The sequence below is a fragment of the Gymnoscopelus microlampas genome (genome assembly GCF_963454915.1).
Source record: "Gymnoscopelus microlampas genome assembly, chromosome: 9".
Classification (NCBI taxonomy): Eukaryota; Metazoa; Chordata; class Actinopteri; order Myctophiformes; family Myctophidae; genus Gymnoscopelus; species Gymnoscopelus microlampas.
Genome location: NC_139946.1, coordinates 57,508,242 through 57,530,790, shown reverse-complemented (window position 1 = coordinate 57,530,790; position 22,549 = coordinate 57,508,242). Strand labels below are relative to the sequence as shown.

Here is a 22,549-nt window from a genome sequence, read left to right as displayed (position 1 = left end):
CCAGCTGCTTTTAAACCATAGAACCAGCTGCCTTTAAACCATAGAACCAGCTGCCTTTAAACCATAGAACCAGCTGCCTTTAAACCATAGAACCAGCTGCCTTTAAACCATAGAACCAGCTGCTTTAAACCATAGAACCAGCTGCTTTAAACCATAGAACCAGCTGCTTTTAAACCATAGAACCAGCTGCTTTTAAACCATAGAACCAGCTGCCTTTAAACCATAGAACCAGCTGCTTTTAAACCATAGAACCAGCTGCTTTAAACCATAGAACCAGCTGCCTTTAAACCATAGAACCAGCTGCTTTAAACCATAGAACCAGCTGCTTTAAACCATAGAACCAGCTGCTTTTAAACCATAGAACCAGCTGCTTTTAAACCATAGAACCAGCTGCCTTTAAACCATAGAACCAGCTGCTTTAAACCATAGAACCAGCTGCTTTTAAACCATAGAACCAGCTGGTTTTAGGAATTGACTAGTTTAAGTTTAATTTGTACTGAGTTTGAATGTCTGATGTTGTCCCTATAGTTTAGCCTAGTTGGGTCTCTTGTCATTGTTTTGTTGTCTATGATGTTTTTATGCCTGGCCTTTAATCTGTAGAGCTCTGAGATTCATGAGAATGTAAAGAGTTATAAATAAAATGTATTATTATTATTATTATTATTAGTTTTGTTTTGAATTGTTCAGGTATGGTGAGGAAAGTCTTGAATGATTGAAGTTGAAGTGGATGAATGACACATGATGATGGTGTAAAACAACATTATTCATCAGTGTTTCAGGCTGTAGAAATAAAGCCTCACTGACACAACGTTGATCTGATCTGACAGTGAACAGTGTTTCAGTAGCAGACTGGCTCCAGATGGAATTATTCATGAACCACCTGAACCCCAGCATGCCTGTTCTGGGGGGAACATTCGGCAAGAATAGCAGATCTACAAGCTCAAAGCGCATAGATCGCCTACTTTTGGCAAAGCCGTTTAAAAGATGTTCACATTTTTGTTCCCAAAATAGACAGTATAGATCTACAATGTGTCATAATGTGACACATCTGAATAGAATCATTAAATAGACAGTATAGATCTACAATGTGTCATAATGTGACACATCTGAATAGAATCATTAAATAGACAGTATAGATCTACAATGTGTCATAATGTGACACATCTGAATAGAATCATTAAATAGACAGTATAGATCTACAATGTGTCATAATGTGACATATTATAGGATCTACAATGTGTCATAATGTGACACATCTGAATAGAATCATTAAATAGACAGTATAGATATACAATGTGTCATAATGTGACATATTATAGGATCTACAATGTGTCATAATGTGACACATCTGAATAGAATCATTAAATAGACAGTATAGATCTACAATGTGTCATAATGTGACACATCTGAATAGAATCATTAAATAGACAGTATAGATCTACAATGTGTCATAATGTGACACATCTGAATAGAATCATTAAATAGACAGTATAGATCTACAATGTGTCATAATGTGACACATCTGAATAGAATCATTAAATAGACAGTATAGATCTACAATGTGTCATGATGTGACACATCTGAATAGAATCATTAAATAGACAGTATAGATCTGGATAGTATAGATTTGGATTTTTTTGTTTTTGTTAGAACTGAAAAACAGGAGGAATTGTTCCCAGACGTGACGTAGGGTGGGGGAACAAATCTGACGGACTGTTTTCAGACCAATTTACATAAAAACCACAGATAGCCTATGAAAGCCTGCATGCTCGAAGTCGGGTATTTGTTGGAACAGAAGAGAGGTGGGGGAGACCAAAAACACACAAAAATGAAGAAAAAGTTAAAATTCATGGTGTAGACCCTTTAAATAGACAGTATAGATCTACAATGTGTCAGAATGTGACACATCTGAATAGAATCATTAAATAGACAGTATAGATCTACAATGTGTCATAATGTGATATATCTGAATAGAATCATTAAATAGACAGTATAGATCTACAATGTGTCATAATGTGATATATCTGAATAGAATCATTAAATAGACAGTATAGATCTACAATGTGTCATAATGTGACTAGAAATATATGTCTGAATAGAATCATAAAATAGGGCTTAAGTGCTTAATCTCTAATGCTGAATGTCTATTGATTTGATTTAGTTTATATTGAACAAGTACAGTATTAATACTCAGTATCAGTAGTATTGATACTCAGTATCAGCAGTGAAGCTACATTGTTGCATTATCAGTAAGGATTTTAATTTAAATAAGTCACTCTTACTCAGCCAAAGTTTAGTTGCAACTTAAAGCTTTTTAACTCAGTTAAAATATGATATTGTGGGGAAAAACTTTGGCTGAAGATCGAGCTTGTAGATCTGCTATTTTCAACAGAAAAGACTCTTGAGCCCTCTAGTATTGAGGGACTCCGGTTACCCATATGGGGTTTAAGTGGTTAATGCAAAAAATACCCCCCCCCCCCCCACCCGTAGTATAAGGATCCCCTAGGGGTCCCCTGTTGATGACCTCTGATATATACAGTATTCATGGTATCCTGTCTGTCTGTCTGTCTGTCTGTCTGTCTGTCTCTGCAGGATGATCCTTGGTGTGTTGCTGCTGGGTGTTTTGTCCGTCTGTCCGTCCCTCCAGGCTGTAGAGGTAGATATATAAGTGTATATATATGTGTATATATATGTAGATCATACATGGGGAACTTGTGGCCCCCACCTTCACTTAATGCGGCCCACAGGTTAATATCAGAATAGTGATATATTATTGATTTAAACATGCAAACATGAGCCGCTTTAATGACTTCAGTCTATATTAGTAGCTTAATGACTAGTATTAACATTATATTGTCTTTTTTATGTCCAATGTATTTGTATTTAAGTTCATAAAGTTAACATAAGTGTAACTAAATGCATTAAAAAGCAAAAATAGCAGATCTACAAGGTCAAAACATGTCGCACTGTGACGCGTTTTGACCTTGTAGATCTGCTATTTTTGCTACTTTTGTGTGACAGAATGGTGAAAAAAGTTTAAATACAGAGAGACAGTATATACAATGTGTTCTTCTGGAGTGAGTGTGTAAATATAATGGCCCTCTACACCATCACAGTTGCATCACCCTGGTATAGAATATATAAGGTGTATAAATAGGTGTTTTGTCCATCTGTCCGTCTCTCCAGGCGGTAGAGGTATAGGTGTATATATATATGTATAGTATATATATGGTATATATATGTATATAAAGTATATATAGTATAGTATATAAGGTGTGTTTTGTGTCTCCAGGCGGTAGAGGACATCTGTGTTGCTAAACCTAAAGATCTGGCGTTAGAACCCAGATGCATCTACCGTAGTCCTGACGAGGAGGAGGGGCCTACTGAGGTGAGTGACAAGGAGGAGGGGCCTAACTGTTCATAAAGGCCCTCATTTATCAATAGAGTTTACAAACCGGCTTATATTTTTGCCTATATTTCGCCTTACACCAAAGTCTAAGTGACATTTATCAAGCGATCCTACACAGCCAATCATAGCGTACATTTAGTCAGAGCTTTGATAAATCTGATGTCTGAAACCGAGGGTCATTTAAATAACAATATACTCGAAACGCCCCGATTACATGAAGAACCAGAATACGACCAAACAAAGCATGGAAAACCAATAAGAAAGGGTTTCCCCCGCCCGCCTCACTGCCTGTCAAGTCACACACACACACACACACACACACACACACACACACACACACACACAAGCACCTAACTAGTTGCAAGACACTCGGGCGGGCTGCAGTGAGTCCTGTGGAGCGTCCGGTTTATATCCTCAACCCTGGTAACGGTCAATGTCTGTGTGAAAATGCAGACTAATGGCTCCAGACACTCAGGAGAACCTCAGACACTGAGGAGAACCTCAGACACTCAGGAGAACCTCAGACACTCAGGAGAACCTCAGACACTGAGGAGAACCTCAGACACTCAGGAGAACCTCAGACACTCAGGAGAACCTCAGACACTCAGGAGAACCTCAGACACTCAGGAGAACCTCAGACACTCAGGAGAACCTCAGCCACTGAGGAGAACCTCAGACACAAACCGGGCAGATAAGAGATGTTGGGGACGCACAGAACTTTGTTTAGTTATTGGATGATGATGATGATGATGATGATATTATTATTATTACTCTTTATGTCCTGTAGGGGGCAGCAGAGCAGATCCCAGCCTCTACACATTATTCATGTATTACTCTTTATGTCCTGTAGGGGGCAGCAGAGCAGATCATTATTCATGTATTACTTTTATGTCCTGTAGGGGGCAGCAGAGCAGATCATTATTCATGTATTACTTTTATGTCCTGTAGGGGGCAGCAGAGCAGATCCCAGCCTCCACTAACCCCAGGGTGTGGAGGCTCTCTAAAGCCAACAGCCGCTTCGCTCTGGCCCTGTACCGACAGCTGGCCTCCACCAGGGGGAACCACAGCAACATCTTCATGTCTCCACTCAGCGTGTCTACAGCCTTCGCCATGACCAAGCTGGGAGCCTGTGACAATACTCTGGAGCAGATCATGAAAGTATTAATACTTTATTACATTACTTTATGAGCCTGTGACAATACTCTGGAACAGATTATGAAAGTATTAATACTTTATTACTTTATTACATTACTCTATGAGCCTGTGACAACACCCTGAAACAGATGATCAAAGTCATTATTAGTAAGGGTCCTTTTGGTCCCTAACACTGTCAGAGTTAAAGTAAAAAAAATCACAGAAAAAAATAAAACTTTTTTTCTGTGATTTTTTAAAATTTTATATTTAATTATATGATATACTATATTTAACACATCGGGTGCCAGCATTTTTTCATAACAACTTACCGTGGGTGCCAGCATTCTCCCCATTGACTGCGCTTTGCTGTTTAAAGTTTCCGCGTGCGTTACAAGCAAATCCACGCAAAAAAAAGCATCGATTCATGAGCCTGGCTACTGCCTGGAACCATAACATTCCCCTGGCGAGTTACAACGGGGGGGGGGGGGGGATCGCGCATCGCGCATGACCGGTTTTCCCCACAGGAAACAGATTTGGAGATATAGGCGTTTCAAAGTAGGAAATAGACAGGAAGCGGAGGGGGAAAAAAAATTGTTTCCGGTGAGCGATCTGGCACTTCCTTCGCAGGATTACAATGGGTGCTCCCAGAGCTGCTCTAGAAAAACGAAAAAAACAAAAAGACTAAACTCACGGTTCAGACCGTGTTCGGCAACGAAGTGCCACTATGTAAACATCGGTACCCGATGTGTTAATAAATACCCTTTGTTTTGCCGTTTTCAAAAAGGTTTTTTCACAGAATCAAATGTGTTATGGTCATGATTCACCAGGACCCTGGCTTGATGGCTTGATTCTAGGCTTAAAATAATTGATATAAATATTTTTGGAAATGTCAATGGGAAAAATGCATTGACTATTTTGAAGTGGAACCAGAAAATGGCCGCCACTGCTATGCCCTATAGTGTTTCATAGTTGTGTGTTAACATTGCATTGTGTTAACATTGCATTGTGTTAACATTGCATTGTGTTAACATTGCATTGTGTTTCATAGTTGTGTGTTAACATTGCATTGTGTTAACATTGTATTGTGTTAACATTGTATTGTTAACATTGCATTGTGTTCTGGCAGGTGTTTGAGTTCGACACCATCAAAGAGAAGACGTCAGATCAGGTGCATTTCTTCTTCGCGAAGCTGAACTGTCGTCTTTATCGTAAGAAGGACGAGACGACGGAGCTGGTTTCTGCCAACCGTCTGTTTGGAGACAAGAGTCTGACCTTCAACCAGACCTACCAGAACATCAGCCAGACCGTCTATGGAGCCAAGCTGCTGCCCCTCGACTTCAAGGTCAGAGGGTTGTTCATGATGTCAGTTATTTAGTATTATAAAAGTTATTATTTACTATTATACAACAGGTAGTTCCGACCAAGCAATCTGATTGGTTGAAATAGCTATCTAGCCGTGCTTCAAACCAGCATGATAGCACGGGCCTGATCACATTAATAAATCACTCCTAATCACATTAATAAATCACTCCTCACTGCAGTCCGCACCTGATTAGACCATATATGGCACAGCTGCGCTGTGACGTCACGCTGTCCCACGGTAGGAAAACAAACAGACAGTAGCCTGACCCACCATCTCAAATATCCTCCTGTGTTAAAAATTACTCCCATTTCGTTAACAGTCCAGTGTATGTTATACCTTATCGTACAAAGGTATCGCACAGCGAAAATAGCCGATCTACCCGATCTAGCATATAGCCTACTGGAATCAGCTGTGTTGATGAGACGTGCCTCAGAGCGCTGCTACAGGGACTGTCTCAGTCAAATAAACTCTTCTCTTTACAGGGAAACGGATAATAGCGAAACATTTTTTATTATGAATTGCCCCACAATATGAATACATTTGGATGTGTTTTGTTGGTAACTGTTGTATAATCACAATATTACACGAGAGGTTGTGCTTTACCATCGTTATTGGCACGCCAGTGATGCGGTCAGGAACGAGGCGGAGCCGAGTTCCGCAAGCATCACTGAAGTGCATCACTGAATAATTATTTAGTATTATTATAAAAGCTGTAAAAACAACTGGTATATTTTTCTACATGAATGTGTTTTTCTCTGAACACTATCAGACCTTTTTTAGTATTCATGAGTGTCTGCCCCCGACACTCACAGCAAAAGGACGTCGGCACCAGAAATGTATTAATGTATTTATTTTACAGTTGATAAATAACGTTGTGTTTAGTTTTTAAATAAACTGGGACGTTAGTATTCTGCAGCGTTCATGTCTGAGCGGTTCTTCATATAGAGAGACACAGAGAATGGAAGTTAACACCATGTCATGATGCCGTTGTGCCACCAGGGGGATCCAGAGCAGGCCCGGGTCACCATCAACGAGTGGATCTCCAACAAGACGGAGAGCCGCATCCAGAACACCCTGCCAGAGGGGGCGCTAGACCCCAACACCGTGCTGGTCCTGGTGAACACCATCTACTTTAAGGTACAGTAGGGGGCGCTATAATTGAAGGGATATGCCCCCCCACTGATAGGAAAGAAATCTTTCCTATCAGTGACTCACCCCATGAAGCCTTGCATTCATGTAGGTTAGTTTTAGTCACATTCAGAGTATCTGAGGATACTCAGTTGAAAAGGCTTTAGAAATGTGAGAGAAAAACACCTGCCATACATCACTGGAGTGGATTTTTTTGTTAAAACTTTTTATACACGTTTGAAGGACCATGACAAAGACTTTTAATGTGTGGTAAAACTGAACGTCATGAAACCTTTAAGGTGTAGACACTATGGTTAACTCTGTCTGTCTGTCTGTCTGTCTGTCTGTCTGTCTGTCTCTCCAGGGTCAGTGGAAGAGTAAGTTTGATAAGGACAATGTGTTTAAGTCAGAGTTTCTCCTGGGAGGGGGCGGAGACTGTCCGGTTCACATGATGTACCAGGAAGCTAAGTTCCGCTACGCGCATTACCATGACGACAAGGTCCAGCTGCTGGAGCTGCCCTACCGCGGAGAGGACATCACCATGGTGATCATCCTGCCTGCTAAAGACACGCCCCTCGCACAGGTAACCAAGCTGTCTGGATAGTTGGATGATATTTAATGTTAATGTCAATAGATATATTTAATGTTAATAGATATATTTAATGTTAATGTCAATAGATATATTTAATGTTAATAGATATATTTAATGTTAATAGATATATTTAATGTTAATAGATATATTTAATGTTAATGTCAATAGATATATTTAATGTTAATAGATATATTTAATGTTAATAGATATATTTAATGTTAATGTCAATAGATATATTTAATGTTAATGTCAATAGATATATTTAATGTTAATGTCAATAGATATATTTAATGTTAATAGATATATTTAATGTTAATAGATATATGTAATGTTAATAGATATATTTAATGTTAATGTCAATAGATATATTTAATGTTAATAGATATATTTAATGTTAATAGATATATTTAATGTTAATGTCAATAGATATATTTAATGTTAATGTCAATAGATATATTTAATGTTAATAGATATATTTAATGTTAATAGATATATTTAATGTTAATGTCAATAGATATATTTAATGTTAATGTCAATAGATATATTTAATGTTAATGTCAATAGATATATTTAATGTCAATAGATATATTTAATGTTAATAGATATATTTAATGTTAATAGATATATTTAATGTTAATGTCAATAGATATATTTAATGTTAATGTCAATAGATATATTTAATGTTAATAGATATATTTAATGTTAATAGATATATTTAATGTTAATAGATATATGTAATGTTAATGTCAATAGATATATTTAATGTTAATGTCAATAGATATATTTAATGTTAATGTCAATAGATATATTTAATGTTAATGTCAATAGATATATTTAATGTTAATGTCAATAGATATATTTAATGTTAATGTCAATAGATATATTTAATGTTAATAGATATATTTAATGTTAATAGATATATTTAATGTTAATGTTAATTTGAGTGCCAGAGATTAAAAAAAAAAAAAGCTGTAGTCTCCTGGCTGTTTTTAACCATTTTTGAACCTTTTTGAAGTAGTCACAAAACATTTTCAGTGATCACCGTCCTCACGGTGATCCCCTCATTACACACACAGGGGTCTCGTACAATCGGGGGAAAAAGATTAAAAACATTCGGTAATCCGTTCCATAGTTGCAGCCAGTTGAAAATAGTCAAAAATACATAGTAAAAAAACAAAGTACACAGGAGCCGAGATACAGGCTTTTGAAGTCATAAGTTAACCAGGAAGTGGATAGGAGTCTAAATCTTCGAAAAATGATATCTCCTGGTGCTGTGAAGGGAAAAAAAAGAAAAAAGGAAAATATTCATTAATAATTTATTAATATTTTTTTCTTATTAGATATATTTAATGTTAATGTTAATAGATAGATATTCATATTCATATCTCCAGATAGAGGCGGGTCTGGACCTGCAGAAGCTGTCTGGTTGGTTGGATGGGATGAGGCCAGAGGTCACGGTGTCGGTCCAGATTCCTCGCTTCCGCATCGAAGACAACTTCAGTCTGAAGGACAAACTACAGGCCATGGGTCTGACCGACCTGTTTGACCCTCTTACAGCCAGCCTACCAGGTAACTAAATGACCTGTTTGACCCTCTGACAGCCAGCCTACCAGGTAACTAAATGACCTGTTTGACCCTCTTACAGCCAGCCTACCAGGTAACTAAATGACCTGTTTGACCCTCTGACAGCCAGCCTACCAGGTAACTAAATGACCTGTTTGACCCTCTGACAGCCAGCCTACCAGGTAACTAAATGACCTGTTTGACCCTCTTACAGCCAGCCTACCAGGTAACTAAATGACCTGTTTGACCCTCTTACAGCCAGCCTACCAGGTAACTAAATGACCTGTTTGACCCTCTGACAGCCAGCCTACCAGGTAACTAAATGACCTGTTTGACCCTCTAACAGCCAGCCTACCAGGTCACTAAATGACCTGTTTGACCCTCTAACAGCCAGCCTACCAGGTAACTAAATGACCTGTTTGACCCTCTTACAGCCAGCCTACCAGGTAACTAAATGACCTGTTTGACCCTCTTACAGCCAGCCTACCAGGTAACTAAATGACCTGTTTGACCCTTAAACTGCCAGTTTACCAGATAACTGACTGACCTTTTTAACCCTCAACTATACCTAACTATAACTGGTAACTATAAGTAACTACCGTAAGTAACTAGTCTGGCTCACCAGACTATTGTAACTATAAGTAACTAAGTAACTAGTCTGGCTCACTGACTGACTGTGAAGTTCAATTCATAAAGGTCTCACAGGTAATTTTATTACCTGTGTAGGTCCTATAAAGAGAAGAATGCATTCGCCATCTGTTTTGAATAAGGGGTGTCATGTTTTGCAATTAATTAAACTTACATAGACTATTTCTGTTATTAAGGCTTTGTGATTTCTATCAGACTGTGCAGGGCAGAGGCGTCTAATCTCTGAGTTAGTTTGATTTTGCTATTTTGTCTCATGTGTTTAAGAAAGTAGGTAGCTGATATATATCACTTTTACCTTAGCACTAGGTATACTCTTGGTTGCTTGTTTTTGCAGGAAATGCACTTCAGACTTCTGGTGATTAGTAGTTTCGTTCCCTACCTATGTTGAATGCACATATTGTAAGTCGCTTTGGATAAAAGCGTCTGCTAAATGACTGTAATGTAATGTAATGTAATGTTAGGGTAACCGCATACCCTTGGATTAAAACTATTTCTTAATTCCATTTAAAGATGTGTTTACACTATATTTTATAACTAAGGGATAGATGCTAAAAAGATACAGTCTTTGAACCCAGTTAGCATATCCACAGTTCTGATGTTCACACCTCCAATTTGGAAGACAATTAGCTCCCTGTTGATGGTCCAAATGTTGATGGCTCTTGGTATCAATGTGTCTTCATTAATATTCTCATCTCTGGCTGACTGACTGCTGACTGTGAGGTTCAATTCATAAAGGTCTCACAGGCAATTTTATTACCTGTGTAGGCCCTATAAAGAGAAGAATGCATTCGCCATCTGTTTTGAATAAGGGGTGTCATGTTTTGCAATTAATTAAGTTTACCTAGACTAAAGGTAAAAAACATTTCTTAATTCCATTTAAGGATGTGTTTTCACTATAATTTATAATTATAAGTTATAGGCCATGACGGAGGCGTGCCGACTCAGCAGACCTTGAGGCTGAGGAGACGCGCCCGAGCGCCTCCAGGCGCGAGTGCCCGCGTCGACCAGCCGATGGTCTGCTAGTCGAATCAGCGCCGTCCGAGTTATGTACCGATAGGGACAGAATCGTAAATATTTTTGGTGCGGACTGCGTTTGCTCCACTGACTGCGTTTGTCCCAACTACCACTCAAAGTGGCTCCTGGCCCACTGCCTGGATGAGGCAGATTTATTTTTTAAAGCTTTGTGCTTTCTATTAGACTGTGCAGGGCAGAGGTGTCTAATCTCTGAGTCAGGGTGACCGCATACCCTCGGATTAAAGCTATTTCCTAATTCCATTTAAGGATGTGTTTACACTATATTTTAGGGCTATGGGGTAGATACTGAGGGGATACAGTTTTGGAAACAAGTTAGCATATCCACAGTTCTGATGTTCACACCTCCAATTTGGAAGACAATTAGCTCCCTGTTGATGGTCCAAATGTTGATGGCTCTTGGTATCAATGTGCCTTCATTGATATTCTCATTAGCTCAACAATGAGATCTCCCCCTCAACTCTGTGGTTGATGTAGGCGATCAACTCTATTGTTTAGTTTAGTAAGAATATGTGGATAGTTTCAGTTATTTTGGGCAGTTTAGAAGTTTAGGCCTCCTGGATATTTTGTGCTAAGTCTTGTAATCCATTCTTTTTCATGGAATCTTCTCTGCCCAATTGTCCATCAGTCATTGTATTCCAGGCCGCATACTTTTATGGCATCAATCCCATGTGTCATAAAGTGTTGAACAATTAATAAATGGGTATCTTTTTCATTATTAATGGTGTACCTGTGTTGGCTTATTCTAATTGCTATGGAGTTGCCTGTCTCTCCTACATACTGTAATCCACACACTTGGCAAGTAATCAGATAAACAAAACTTCTGGTGTTGATTGTATGTGATGTTCTGTCTTAGGCTAATAATGTTTTTGTTTGTCCTGTTTTTAACCGTTTGTTTCGGGCTAAAGTAGTTAGGCCTTGCCCGTGCTACTTGGTTCCATGGCTTCAATTTGCTGTGGATCAAGTAGTCTTTCAGATTTTTGTTTTTCCTATAGGCCGAAATTATCTTAAAGTTCTGTAGGAGGTTTCCTCCCCTGTTTTCAAAATTGCTTTTGATGGCTCTGTTTGCTAATAAACTTTGGCTAGAAAATGTGGTTACTAAGGCTAGTGTGGGTTTCTCATTGCTTACTTTCACTTCCTGGAATGTGTTGTGTGATTTCCTGAGGAATGTTCTTGTATATCCACGTTTCCTTAATGCTGTGCATAGAGTTTTGCAGGCATTTTCAAAATCTGCTGTTTGTGTGCAGATTCTCTTGAAACGTAGGAGTTGTGACTTGACTATTCCTGCGAAACAATGGGTTGGATGGAAGGATGTTTTGTGGAGCAGTGCATGTGTATCAGTCTCCTTAAAGAACACCTTTGAATCCAGTTTGCCGGTGGTGTTAAAATCTTTCCCTTTGAAGACTGTAACTGTAACTGTAACTTTGAAGACTGGCTGGCTGGCTGGCTGGCTGGCTGACTGACTGACTGACTGACTGACTGACTGACTGACTGACTGACTGACCCAACCTACATGTTTAACCCTAAAACTGCCAGTCTACCAGGTAGACCTGTGACCTGTGTTGACCTCTGACCTCTGTGTTTCAGGGATGTTGGAGGACGATGGGAATGAACTTCACATCTCAGAGGCTTATCATAAAGCTTTCCTAGAGGTATGAACACACACTGTGTGTGTGTGTGTGTGTGTGTGTGTGTGTGTGTGTGTGTGTGTGTGTGTGTGTGTGTGTGTGTGTGTGTGTGTGTGTGTGTGTGTGTGTGTGTGTGTGTGTGTGTGTGTGTGCACGTGCGTGTGTGTGTGTGTGTGTGTGCACGTGCGTACGTGCGTACGTGCGTGAAGCTTCTTCAGACTCCACCTTAGCCTGTAGCACTTGACCTAGCCTTGAAAAATGTATGTAATGTTAAAAAGTAATTTAGATAACTCCTGTCTAAATGTTAGACAGATGCCAGGTTCATGTGTTAACCTGGTATCTTATAGCTTCTATAGTTTCAATGTACAGATTATTATTTTGTTGATAGTATATTGTTTAGACTGATGCTAGGTTCCAGTGGCGGAGCGTCCGGGTAGGCTAGGTAGGCGGCTGCCTACCTACCCTACCGGGGGCCTACCGGGGGCCCGGGCCGTCAGATAACATGGACCTTTATTTTATTAGAATTAGACGCACTTTGCTCCACCTCACCCTAAAACCTCACACTTCACCCGTGCTCCGCCTCACCCTAAAACCGAAATAAAGAAACTAAAAGCCGTCAAAAAAGGCAACAAAATCCGTCCGGCCTGTGCACGCATGCACGCGCGTGCGTAGCTGTGCCTACCGGCCCGGCTTTGAGTTGTTCCGCCACTGCTAGGTTCATTGTTTACCTGTGATCCTAGTTTACTGAGACACTGCACTGTCTCTAGCCTGGGATCCAGCCTGATTCACTACGTTAGGCTGATTTATTCATCAGTCTGAACAGCCGCCTATTTGACTCGTATTTCAATTCCGTAGGCAAGTCAGGAAGTGACTCGAGTTTTGCATTGGACAACACTGGTCTCTAGCTCTGCCCACCAATAGATGGTCAGTTTGTAGTACAAAAATCTCTTCTTCAACACCTGTAGTTAATGCAAACACATCCTGCATTTTAACTGACAGCTCATCAACGTCAATGCTGAGGAAAGGGTTTGATACAAAAGCAGCCTCTTGACTCATGCCTTGTACCTCAACAAATCTACGTTCAAATTCTGATTTCAGTTTGTTCAATTGGGCACAGAATGATTCGGGTGAAAGGCAGCTTTGTCTGTGAGGTTTTGTGAGACCTTCTCAAGATTTTGGGTCGCATCTGAGAGCCCCACCAATCCAGCTTCATTTTGAATGCGTTGACTGCACTGATCATGTGACCAATGCCTCTGTCCTTCCCTTGCAATTCTCGGTTAAGGTCGTTTAGTTTTGCTGTCAGGTCCGTAAGAAAACCCAAGTCCAATAACCAAGAATGGTCAGACAGCTGCTCATACTCCTCGTCTCTCGACTTGAGAAAAATGATGATCTCTGGCAGTAAATCCAGAAAACGCTGCAGCACTTTGCCCCGACTGAGCCACCTGACGTCTGCGTGAAGAATCAAATCTCCATATGCAGAATCCAGTTCATCCAATAAAGACTTAAATAACCGGTGCTGTGGCGCTTTTGCACGGATTGAGTTGATTATTTTAACAACAACAGTCATCACATGTGACATGTCAATTGCTTTAGCAGCCAGTGCCTGCTGATGTATCACGCAGTGGTAGTTTACAAACGGCGGAAAATCTTCGTCTTTTCTGCACAGTGAAACAAATCCTGATCGAACGCCAAGCATCGCTGGGGCCCCGTCTGTTGTCATCGATACGATTTTATGAATGGGAATCTTGTACTCACGCACGTAATCCTTGAATGCATTGTACACATCCTCACCCCGGGTCCTTTGCTTCAACGGAATAAGGGCGAGAAATTCCTCTTTGATGGTAAAATCGGCGAAAACCATTCGAACAAACACAATTAGCTGGGCTGTGTCAGTGGCATCAGTGGACTCGTCAAATTGAAGTGAAAAGTATTCACAGTTTGACAAGTCTTTGAAAACTTGCTGGGATACATCTTCAGACAGCGATTCCGTTCTCCTGGCTACCGTAGGTGCACCAAGCGACAACGTTTGTATCAATGCTTTAATTTCGTCCTTCTTTTTAAGGTTAGAAACACAAGCTGTCAGCCGCGACATTCAGCAATTCTTTAACCATCTCCCCGTCTGTAAATGGTTTCTTGCGCTGAGCCAAAATATGGCTAATTCGGAACGATGCCTCTGTCGCCAGCTTGTTTTTTGTTGTTGTCGGTGGCGCAGTAAACAGCCGCTGCTGTGTTTGGAGTCCACTTTTCAGTTCATCAATTCTTTTCAATCTTTTTGCGCTGTTCAGTGGATACAGGTCTTTGTATTTAGCATGCGCGGTAGAATGATGGCGTTCCAGGTTGCCACGTTTTGGCAAAGCTAACGTCTTGTGGCATACGAGGCATGTAGTATTCCCATGCGCTGACGTGAAAAAAAATCATGCTCCCATTCCAGGTGGTAATGGTATGTTTTCGGTTTCTTTTTCGCCGGACCTTCCATAGCTAAGCTTGTCACTGCTTGCCTGTGTAGGTATAGTAGTGTGTGGTTCATTTGCTCTCTGTGGGTTTTTATACTGATGTAGTTCTGTTCTGATATGCATATGCAAAACACCGGGGATACCGGAGATAGCGGCCAAACAATAGAACAGAAGCATTCCACAGTGGATGGCCCCAGACATGTCCGTTTGGTAAACAGCTAGATGAGCTACTCTAAATACACAAATTCTGTGTATTGACGATGGCTGCCAGTCTGCCACCGGGCCCGCCCCGCGATCGACTTCAAAGGCTTTGATGATCTACCGGTAGATCGTAATCGACTGGTTGGTTATCCCTGGTTTAGCTAGTGAGAGAAATAAATCTGCCGAACGTTGCAAAGCAGTCTGGATCCCAGGCTACTGTCTCTCTACATTCTATGTGTGTGTTTACCTTGTTTATTGTAAGTCACTCTGAATAACCAGCGTCTTGTAAATGACTACATTATGAATGGTGTGTGCAGGTGAACGAGGAAGGCAGCGAGGCAGCAGCAGCCACGGCGGTGGTCGCGGTCGGTCGCTCCATCAATCTGGACAGAGAGCTTTTTGTGGCCAACCGGCCCTTCCTGCTGCTGATCAGAGAGTCTACCATCAACAGCCTGCTGTTCACCGGACGTGTGGCTGACCCCTGCTAGCCGCTAACCCGCTAACCTGTAGCACCACCGCTAACTACCAACCACTAACCTGTAGCACCACCGCTAACTACCAACCACTAACCTGTAGCACCAGCGCTAACTACCAACCACTAACCTGTTAGCACCACCGCTAACCGCTAACCAGTCAGTACCACTAACCCTGCTAGCATGTAGCCTAGCACCACCGCTAACCACTAACCTGTAGCATCACCAGCTGACCACCCTGCTAGCATGTAGCGCCAACCGTTTACCAGCTGACACCTGCTAGCCTGTAGCGCTAACCGCTAACCTTTAGCACCAGCGCTAACCGCTGCTAACCAGTGGTGGAAGAAGTACTCAAGACTTCAGCAATACTACAGTGTAAAAATACTTTGTTACAAGTACAAATTCCTGCAGTCAAAGTGCAGAAGTATTATTAGCATCATGATATTTAGTAGGCCTAAAAGTTCTCATTTTGCAGCATGGCCATTTCAGAATCATATAATGTTATGGGGTTATAATTACATTACAATTTTACAACTATTTAGATGATTTTAGATTTTAAGACAGTAACTAGTAACTAAAACTGTTAAATATGTGTAGTGCAGCAAAAAGTTAATTTCTCTCTGAGATGTACTGGAGTAGAAGTACAAAGTTTCAAGACAATTGAAATACTCAAGTAAGGCAAAACTATGTTAAAAAAGTACTGTAGTAAATGTACTTAGTTACTTAACCGCCAGTAACACAGATACACACACTGTCTTTGAAAGTGTTCAAACCAATAAAAATGTCTGATTGGAGTGAAAAACTTAAATGTTAGTGGTCAGTTTTTTATGAATGGACTGTTTCAATCCTAGTTTCAGCTTCACCCAGATGATGGCTGCTAATGATGAGCGCTCGGGGGGAGGGGTTAAGTGACCAGGTATCTACGTGGCTCAACATTAAGCATAAGGCTTCATCACCAGGTAAATGGTAAATGGTGCATTTATATAGCGCTTCTATCCGAAGTGCTTTACATTGATTGTGCCATTAACCCATTCACACACACATTCATACACCGATGGCGGAGGAAACCATGCAAGGCACCGACCTGCTCATCGGGAGCAATTAGGGGTTCAGCGTCTTGCTCAAGGACACTTCGACACTAACTCTAGGGGAGCGCCCCAGCCCGGGATCAAACTGGGAACCTTGCGGTTTACCAGTTCACTCTACCCGGCCACTCTACCCCTGAGCGGCGGCAGTGGTACCAGGTATCTGTGTGGCTCAACGTTAAGCATAAGGCTTCATCACCAGGTATCTACGTGGCTCAACGTTAAGCATAAGGCTTCATCACCAGGTATCTACGTGGCTCAACATTAAGCATAAGGCTTCATCACCAGATATCTGTGTGGCTCAACGTTAAGCATAAGGCTTCATCACCAGGTATCTACGTGGCTCAACGTTAAGCATAAGGCTTCATCACCAGGTATCTACGTGGCTCAACATTAAGCATAAGGCTTCATCACCAGATATCTGTGTGGCTCAACGTTAAGCATAAGGCTTCATCACCAGGTATCTACGTGGCTCAACGTTAAGCATAAGGCTTCATCACCAGATATCTGTGTGGCTCAACGTTAAGCATAAGGCTTCATCACCAGGTATCTACGTGGCTCAACCTTAAGCATAAGGCTTCATCACCAGGTATCTACGTGGCTCAACCTTAAGCATAAGGCTTCCAACCCTAGCGCCCCGACGCTGCTTATTTATCTAATCTAAAAATGTGTCGCAAATTACTTTATTAGGATTAAGGTTAGGTTTAGGCATAGTTTTTGTCGCCCCCAGTGAGGCAGTGAGAACAGACCGCAGCAGTAGTCTGTTCAGTAGTCTCTGGCGGACTTGAGCAACGAGAGGCACCGCCGACGAGCCGCTAGGCGAGAAAGTCGCCATGCCGAACGTTGCTGAGAGAGCCGACTCAGCGCCGTTGGAGTTGAGTCACTACCCCCCCAGGTAGTGCCAGCGCCGAGGACACGTCCGTTGTCCTTCAACAACACAGCCGTCTGCGCCTTGACTTCTGTGCGCTGACTGCGCTCGCCCGGTGTGGGCGGGCCTATCCGTACATACTGAGACCCGGTGGGAAACACACGGTCGCTTCCCAGACGGCCCGTCGGCCGCCATTTCCAGCGTCTTGTTTGGGCCGGGGTTGCTACGGCCATCGATTCGCCATATTAGGGCGCTCAGCGGCCTTCGGCTTCCCTGATTGGCCAACGGAACCCATTGGCTTTGCGGATTGGCCGAGCTTCAACTGCTGTACCACATATAGGTGATAACGCTGAGCTCTGACAGTCTTTAGTTCATCAACTTTGTCGTTGCTGGAAGTTAGTATATTTCTTCCTGAAACAAATTGATTCTTCAGAATGATTGAAAACACAGACACACAATCTGACACCACAGACATCAAGTCTGACACCACAGACACAACGTCTGACTACAACACCATGTTTGCCTCTAGATTCTCATCAACAGACAGTGACTATCAACAGTATGTGAACCGACCAGCCGTCGCGCCGCCCATCGTTGAGGGCTGGGTGTTAGGAGGAAGACATGCCAGAGGAAGAGACTACAGACGTTACAGACACGACAGACACTACAGAGGTTACAGAGGTTATAGAGTTGACAGATATTACAGAGATAACAGGGATGACAGGGGTTATAGAGATGATAGAGATTACGGAGATTACAGACACTGCAGAGATGATAGAGATAACAGGGATGACAGAGTTAACAGGGATGACAGAGATAACAGGGATGACAGAGATAACAGGGATGACAGAGGTTATAGAGATGACAGAGATAACAGGGATGACAGAGTTAACAGGGATGACAGAGGTTATAGAGATGACAGAGATAACAGGGATGACAGAGGTTATAGAGATGACAGGGATGACAGAGGCTATAGAGATGATAGAGATAACAGGGATGACAGAGATAGCAGGGATGACAGAGGTTATAGAGATGACAGAGATAACAGGGATGACAGAGGAAGAAAAGGCAGGAAAGAGAGGAGCAGTTAGTACAACATAGCCAATGACAGAAGAAACCCAAAAGTATTTTCACTACTATGTCATCCTAACCTGACTCCGCCAGATGGAAGAAGCTTGCTTCACACATTTGTTTCACAACCTACACATCTGGGACCCCGGTGGCCAAACCGCTGCAAGACGACGGCCGTTTTTTTCAAGCTACTTGGCAGGTGATTGGATGGGACTGTCTGTCTATCACCGTCTGTGCGTGCTAACCTCAACCAATCACATTGACGTGTCTACATGACGTATAGTAGCTGCTCCAGCAGTAGTTCTTTTGCATACTATTCAACCATGATGAATGGTGAAAGAACTACAACGCTATAAGCGCTTCTCCATGGCGTCACATCCGGTCTCGCCAAGATGCCCCTATGCAGCCGCTGATTGGTTTGCACCCGCCGCGGTGCGGTGTGCACAGATATAGAAACCTAGATACCTCATTGGCCTCTGCAGTTCATTGGAGCGACATGCTTGGTATGGCCGCCATATTTCCGGGGGAGACGGGCACTGGCCAATCACAGCGCGTTGACTACTGGCCAATCACAGCGCGTTGACTACTGGCCAATCACAGCGTGTCTTTTCCAGGACTTGTCAGAATCTAGTTGTCCCGCCCCCACCTGCCTCTGATTGGCCTACTGAACGCCCCCTTCTGTGACGCACACGGAAATTTCCAGCTGCCCCCCCAGAAGCGGAAGCGCGTCCGCCATACACACGCTTCATAGCCAGAGGAGGCGTCTACCTTTACATGTCTATGGCGGTGTGGCTCCAATCTCTGAGCGATCCCAGATGGAGGCTGTATCGTGAACCTGTGAACTCAATACCGCCCCCATCTGATGGAGTCAGGTTAAGGTCGTCCTATATCTATCCATGGAACCAAATGGACCCTTACAGGTCTGTAACTCTGAGAGTGTACACATGGAACCAATATAGAAAAGAAAGACAAGTGATTGAAGTGATCAAAGAAAGAAAATCAAGGAAAACATCATTCCACAAAGATATGACACATCTGTCCACTAGGTGGCAGCAGCATCCCTGAGGCGAGCCATGTGAATTCAATTCATCCTCCATTAGGCTGCTGGTTCAAATCCCTAAACCAACTGTAACAATGTGGATGGAGATATATAATGCAAAACAACTGTTGAACTGCTTTTGAGCAAGGCATCTGCTCAAAGCCCACTTACTGCAGTGGCCAATGGCAGTAGTGGAGAAACTAAAGAAGGTAACCTCATTGGTGGAGTCAAAGTATAGATACTCTTCATTGTTACTTCTTGTTACTTCTGAAATCTGAGGCTTTTTGTATATTATCCTACTAATTCAAATAGTTTTGAGGAAAATGCTGCTACATTGTCCCTAAAGTGACTTCAAAATCCTGAAACATTTGTTTAAAAAAAAGTTGATATCAAGCCAGTCTTGCCAACATGTATAATATAACTTTCTAACAGGAAATGAACATTAGTGGTTTTGCACGTTTTTTCAAGTTGCAATGTGACATATCTCTGTTTAACACAGTACGAACCCCCTTATATTTGACCCATTTCTTTATTCAATTGTTTTATGTTTTTGACATTTGCTTTGGCAATGTAAATGTATGTTTCTCATACCAATTAAGGGTATTTTAATTGAATTGAACATAGTTATGTTATAATTATAATGCATTTAGTAGATATTCACTATAAAATGTGTAATCGTGTTAAAGTAACATGTTTGTTTAATATAATTGTAGCGCTGCGTAGCAGAGCTGGGATCCAACCCGGATGTTCAAATCCATCATGTTTAATAGTTCATGTTTAATATAAAATAGTTTTGTAACTACATAACAGTTTAAATATAATACATTAAAATAATGTGCTTTAATTTTCGCCTCCACTCCCTGGGAACTACTCCGTCCAACCAATAGAAACGGCATTGCGGCCGCAGGGCGCTCTGGGAAAAGTAGTTCTCCGGCGTCATCACGCCCGTCCTCCCGCAGACTCCTAAAAACTGCATGTCCCACAATGCCCCGCGACTCCTTCTTCCCAGACCCGGCCCTTCTTTCAGTGTTGCCATGTCTGCTTATTATAAGCGAATTTGAGCTTGTTTTCCTGTAAAGTCACTTTAACCACTTTAACCAGTATAATGCGTCGCAATTGTGACACATTGTGAGCTTGTAGATCTGCTATTTTCTCCACAAATAATGAAGGAAAAATGAGAATCTGGAATGTTTTTGAAACATTTTATCAGACAAATCTTGTATGGTTTGATTGATTGATTGAATACATATAAGTCGTTTAAAAGTAGTTTTAAAAAGAAAACACAGAAAGTACAGTTCTAAGCTATAGGTCTGCTAAGGATTAAATCCAAGAAAGCTTGGCTTGTTTCCATTGGGGTCCTGTGTTCAATTCATCAAAAATCGAATGGTGACAAAATATTATCAGTTTTCTCAGACCCGGCCGATGGTTTCTCTCGCAAAACCTGGCAACATTGCTCCTTCCTCTGAACCAGTGTTGCCATGTCTGCTATTATAAGCGACTTTATGCTTGACATTCTTCTAAAATCACTTGTAAATATTGTAGTCTTGTTACTGGTCTTGGTACTAAAGTGAAGTTGCTTTAGTACTTCTTTAGTACTTCCTTCCTGGACTTCCTTCCTAACGGTCAAACCTAGTGGTTGTCAAATATTTTCATGCCAAGAAGTCAAGGACCCCAAATTTATCCTTTAAAGTCCTACCACTCATGACCAACAATAATACTAATTTTCTTATTTTCTTATCAATTACACACCCCATGAAGCCTTGAATTCATGGAGATTATTTTTGTTTATCTCGCATTCCTATTAAAGCCAATTAATGACCGTCAGGGACAAAGAGTCACTCAAAGAGATGACCTGGTCATTCAATTATTGTCTCGGGCGGAGTCAGGAAAGCGACAAAAACAAAACAAGTCATTTTTTGGGTGAACTACTATTGTCTCCGCCAGGCCGAAAGGCATGGCCAAGACTGTTTAATTTGTGCCCTGTCCGTCCGTCTGTGTCTGTCCGTCCGTCTGTTCGTCTGTAGGTCCATGTGTCCGTCTGTGTACAGCTAATCTCCGGCACTGTTGGCTTGATCGCAGTGAAACTGTGCACACACACTCCCTGGATGTCAGACTAGAACCTCTAACCCCAAATGTTTCACATGGGCCTGTTATTGCATCACCAGGAGGCCAATTTTTGCACAAAAAAAATCTTTGCATTAATCCTACAGATTTTGTCCAAAAATCACGCAAATCGGTACGCAGTCAGTATCTATAGTCTTTAAACCAAAACGTTCTTTCAGATTTTTCATATTCCATCCTGATTGGCTAACATGCTCCGTTTTGAAAAATGCCTCAAATCATGAACACAGCGTGCAAATTCCGTTAAATGTTGCACGCACATTCCCACTAGGACTAGGGGTCTAGGCCAAGGAAGAAATGCCACTTGAAAATGTTCAAATCAGCCTCATGGTGGCGCTATAACAGGTCGATTCGTGTTTTTACCTATAACTGCACCGATCGGTGTAAAACTTTGTATTCGCCTAGAGGCCAAGAAAAAACCTTTGCCCTGCATTCTTCACATCTGCCTTTTAAGGCGCCACCAGGAGGCCGACTTATGTAAAACATTTATTTTTATATTACTCCTTCAGATTGTATCCAAATTTCACGCAAATCGCTACACATCTCTATAGTCATGTGATCAAGACGGCTGTTAGATTTTTCATATTCCATCCTGATTGGCTGAATTCTGATCATTACCGGCCCCACCTGAAAATCCCCCCCCCCCCCCCCCCCCACAATATTCCAAATGTTTCCCTTTTTTCCCCCAAGAGTTTTGTTTAAAAAAAGAAAAAAGGGTCCGCGACCCGTAAATGGGTCCCG

At 41.6% G+C, this 22,549-nt stretch overlaps 1 protein-coding gene across 1 annotated transcript; it reads left to right on the top strand.

Annotated features, from left to right (window-relative positions):
• Positions 1–2,593: 2,593 nt before the first annotated feature.
• Positions 2,594–15,639, top strand: serpinc1 (serpin peptidase inhibitor, clade C (antithrombin), member 1; the record flags this gene model as incomplete). Its single annotated transcript, XM_084066269.1, has 9 exons — positions 2,594–2,656; positions 3,293–3,388; positions 4,367–4,567; positions 5,670–5,885; positions 6,906–7,043; positions 7,399–7,617; positions 9,018–9,195; positions 12,457–12,521; positions 15,469–15,639. The coding sequence occupies 9 exons, from the start codon at positions 2,594–2,596 to the stop codon at positions 15,637–15,639; spliced, it is 1,347 nt and encodes a 448-aa protein (XP_083922395.1).
• Between the last annotated feature and the right edge of the window lie 6,910 nt (positions 15,640–22,549).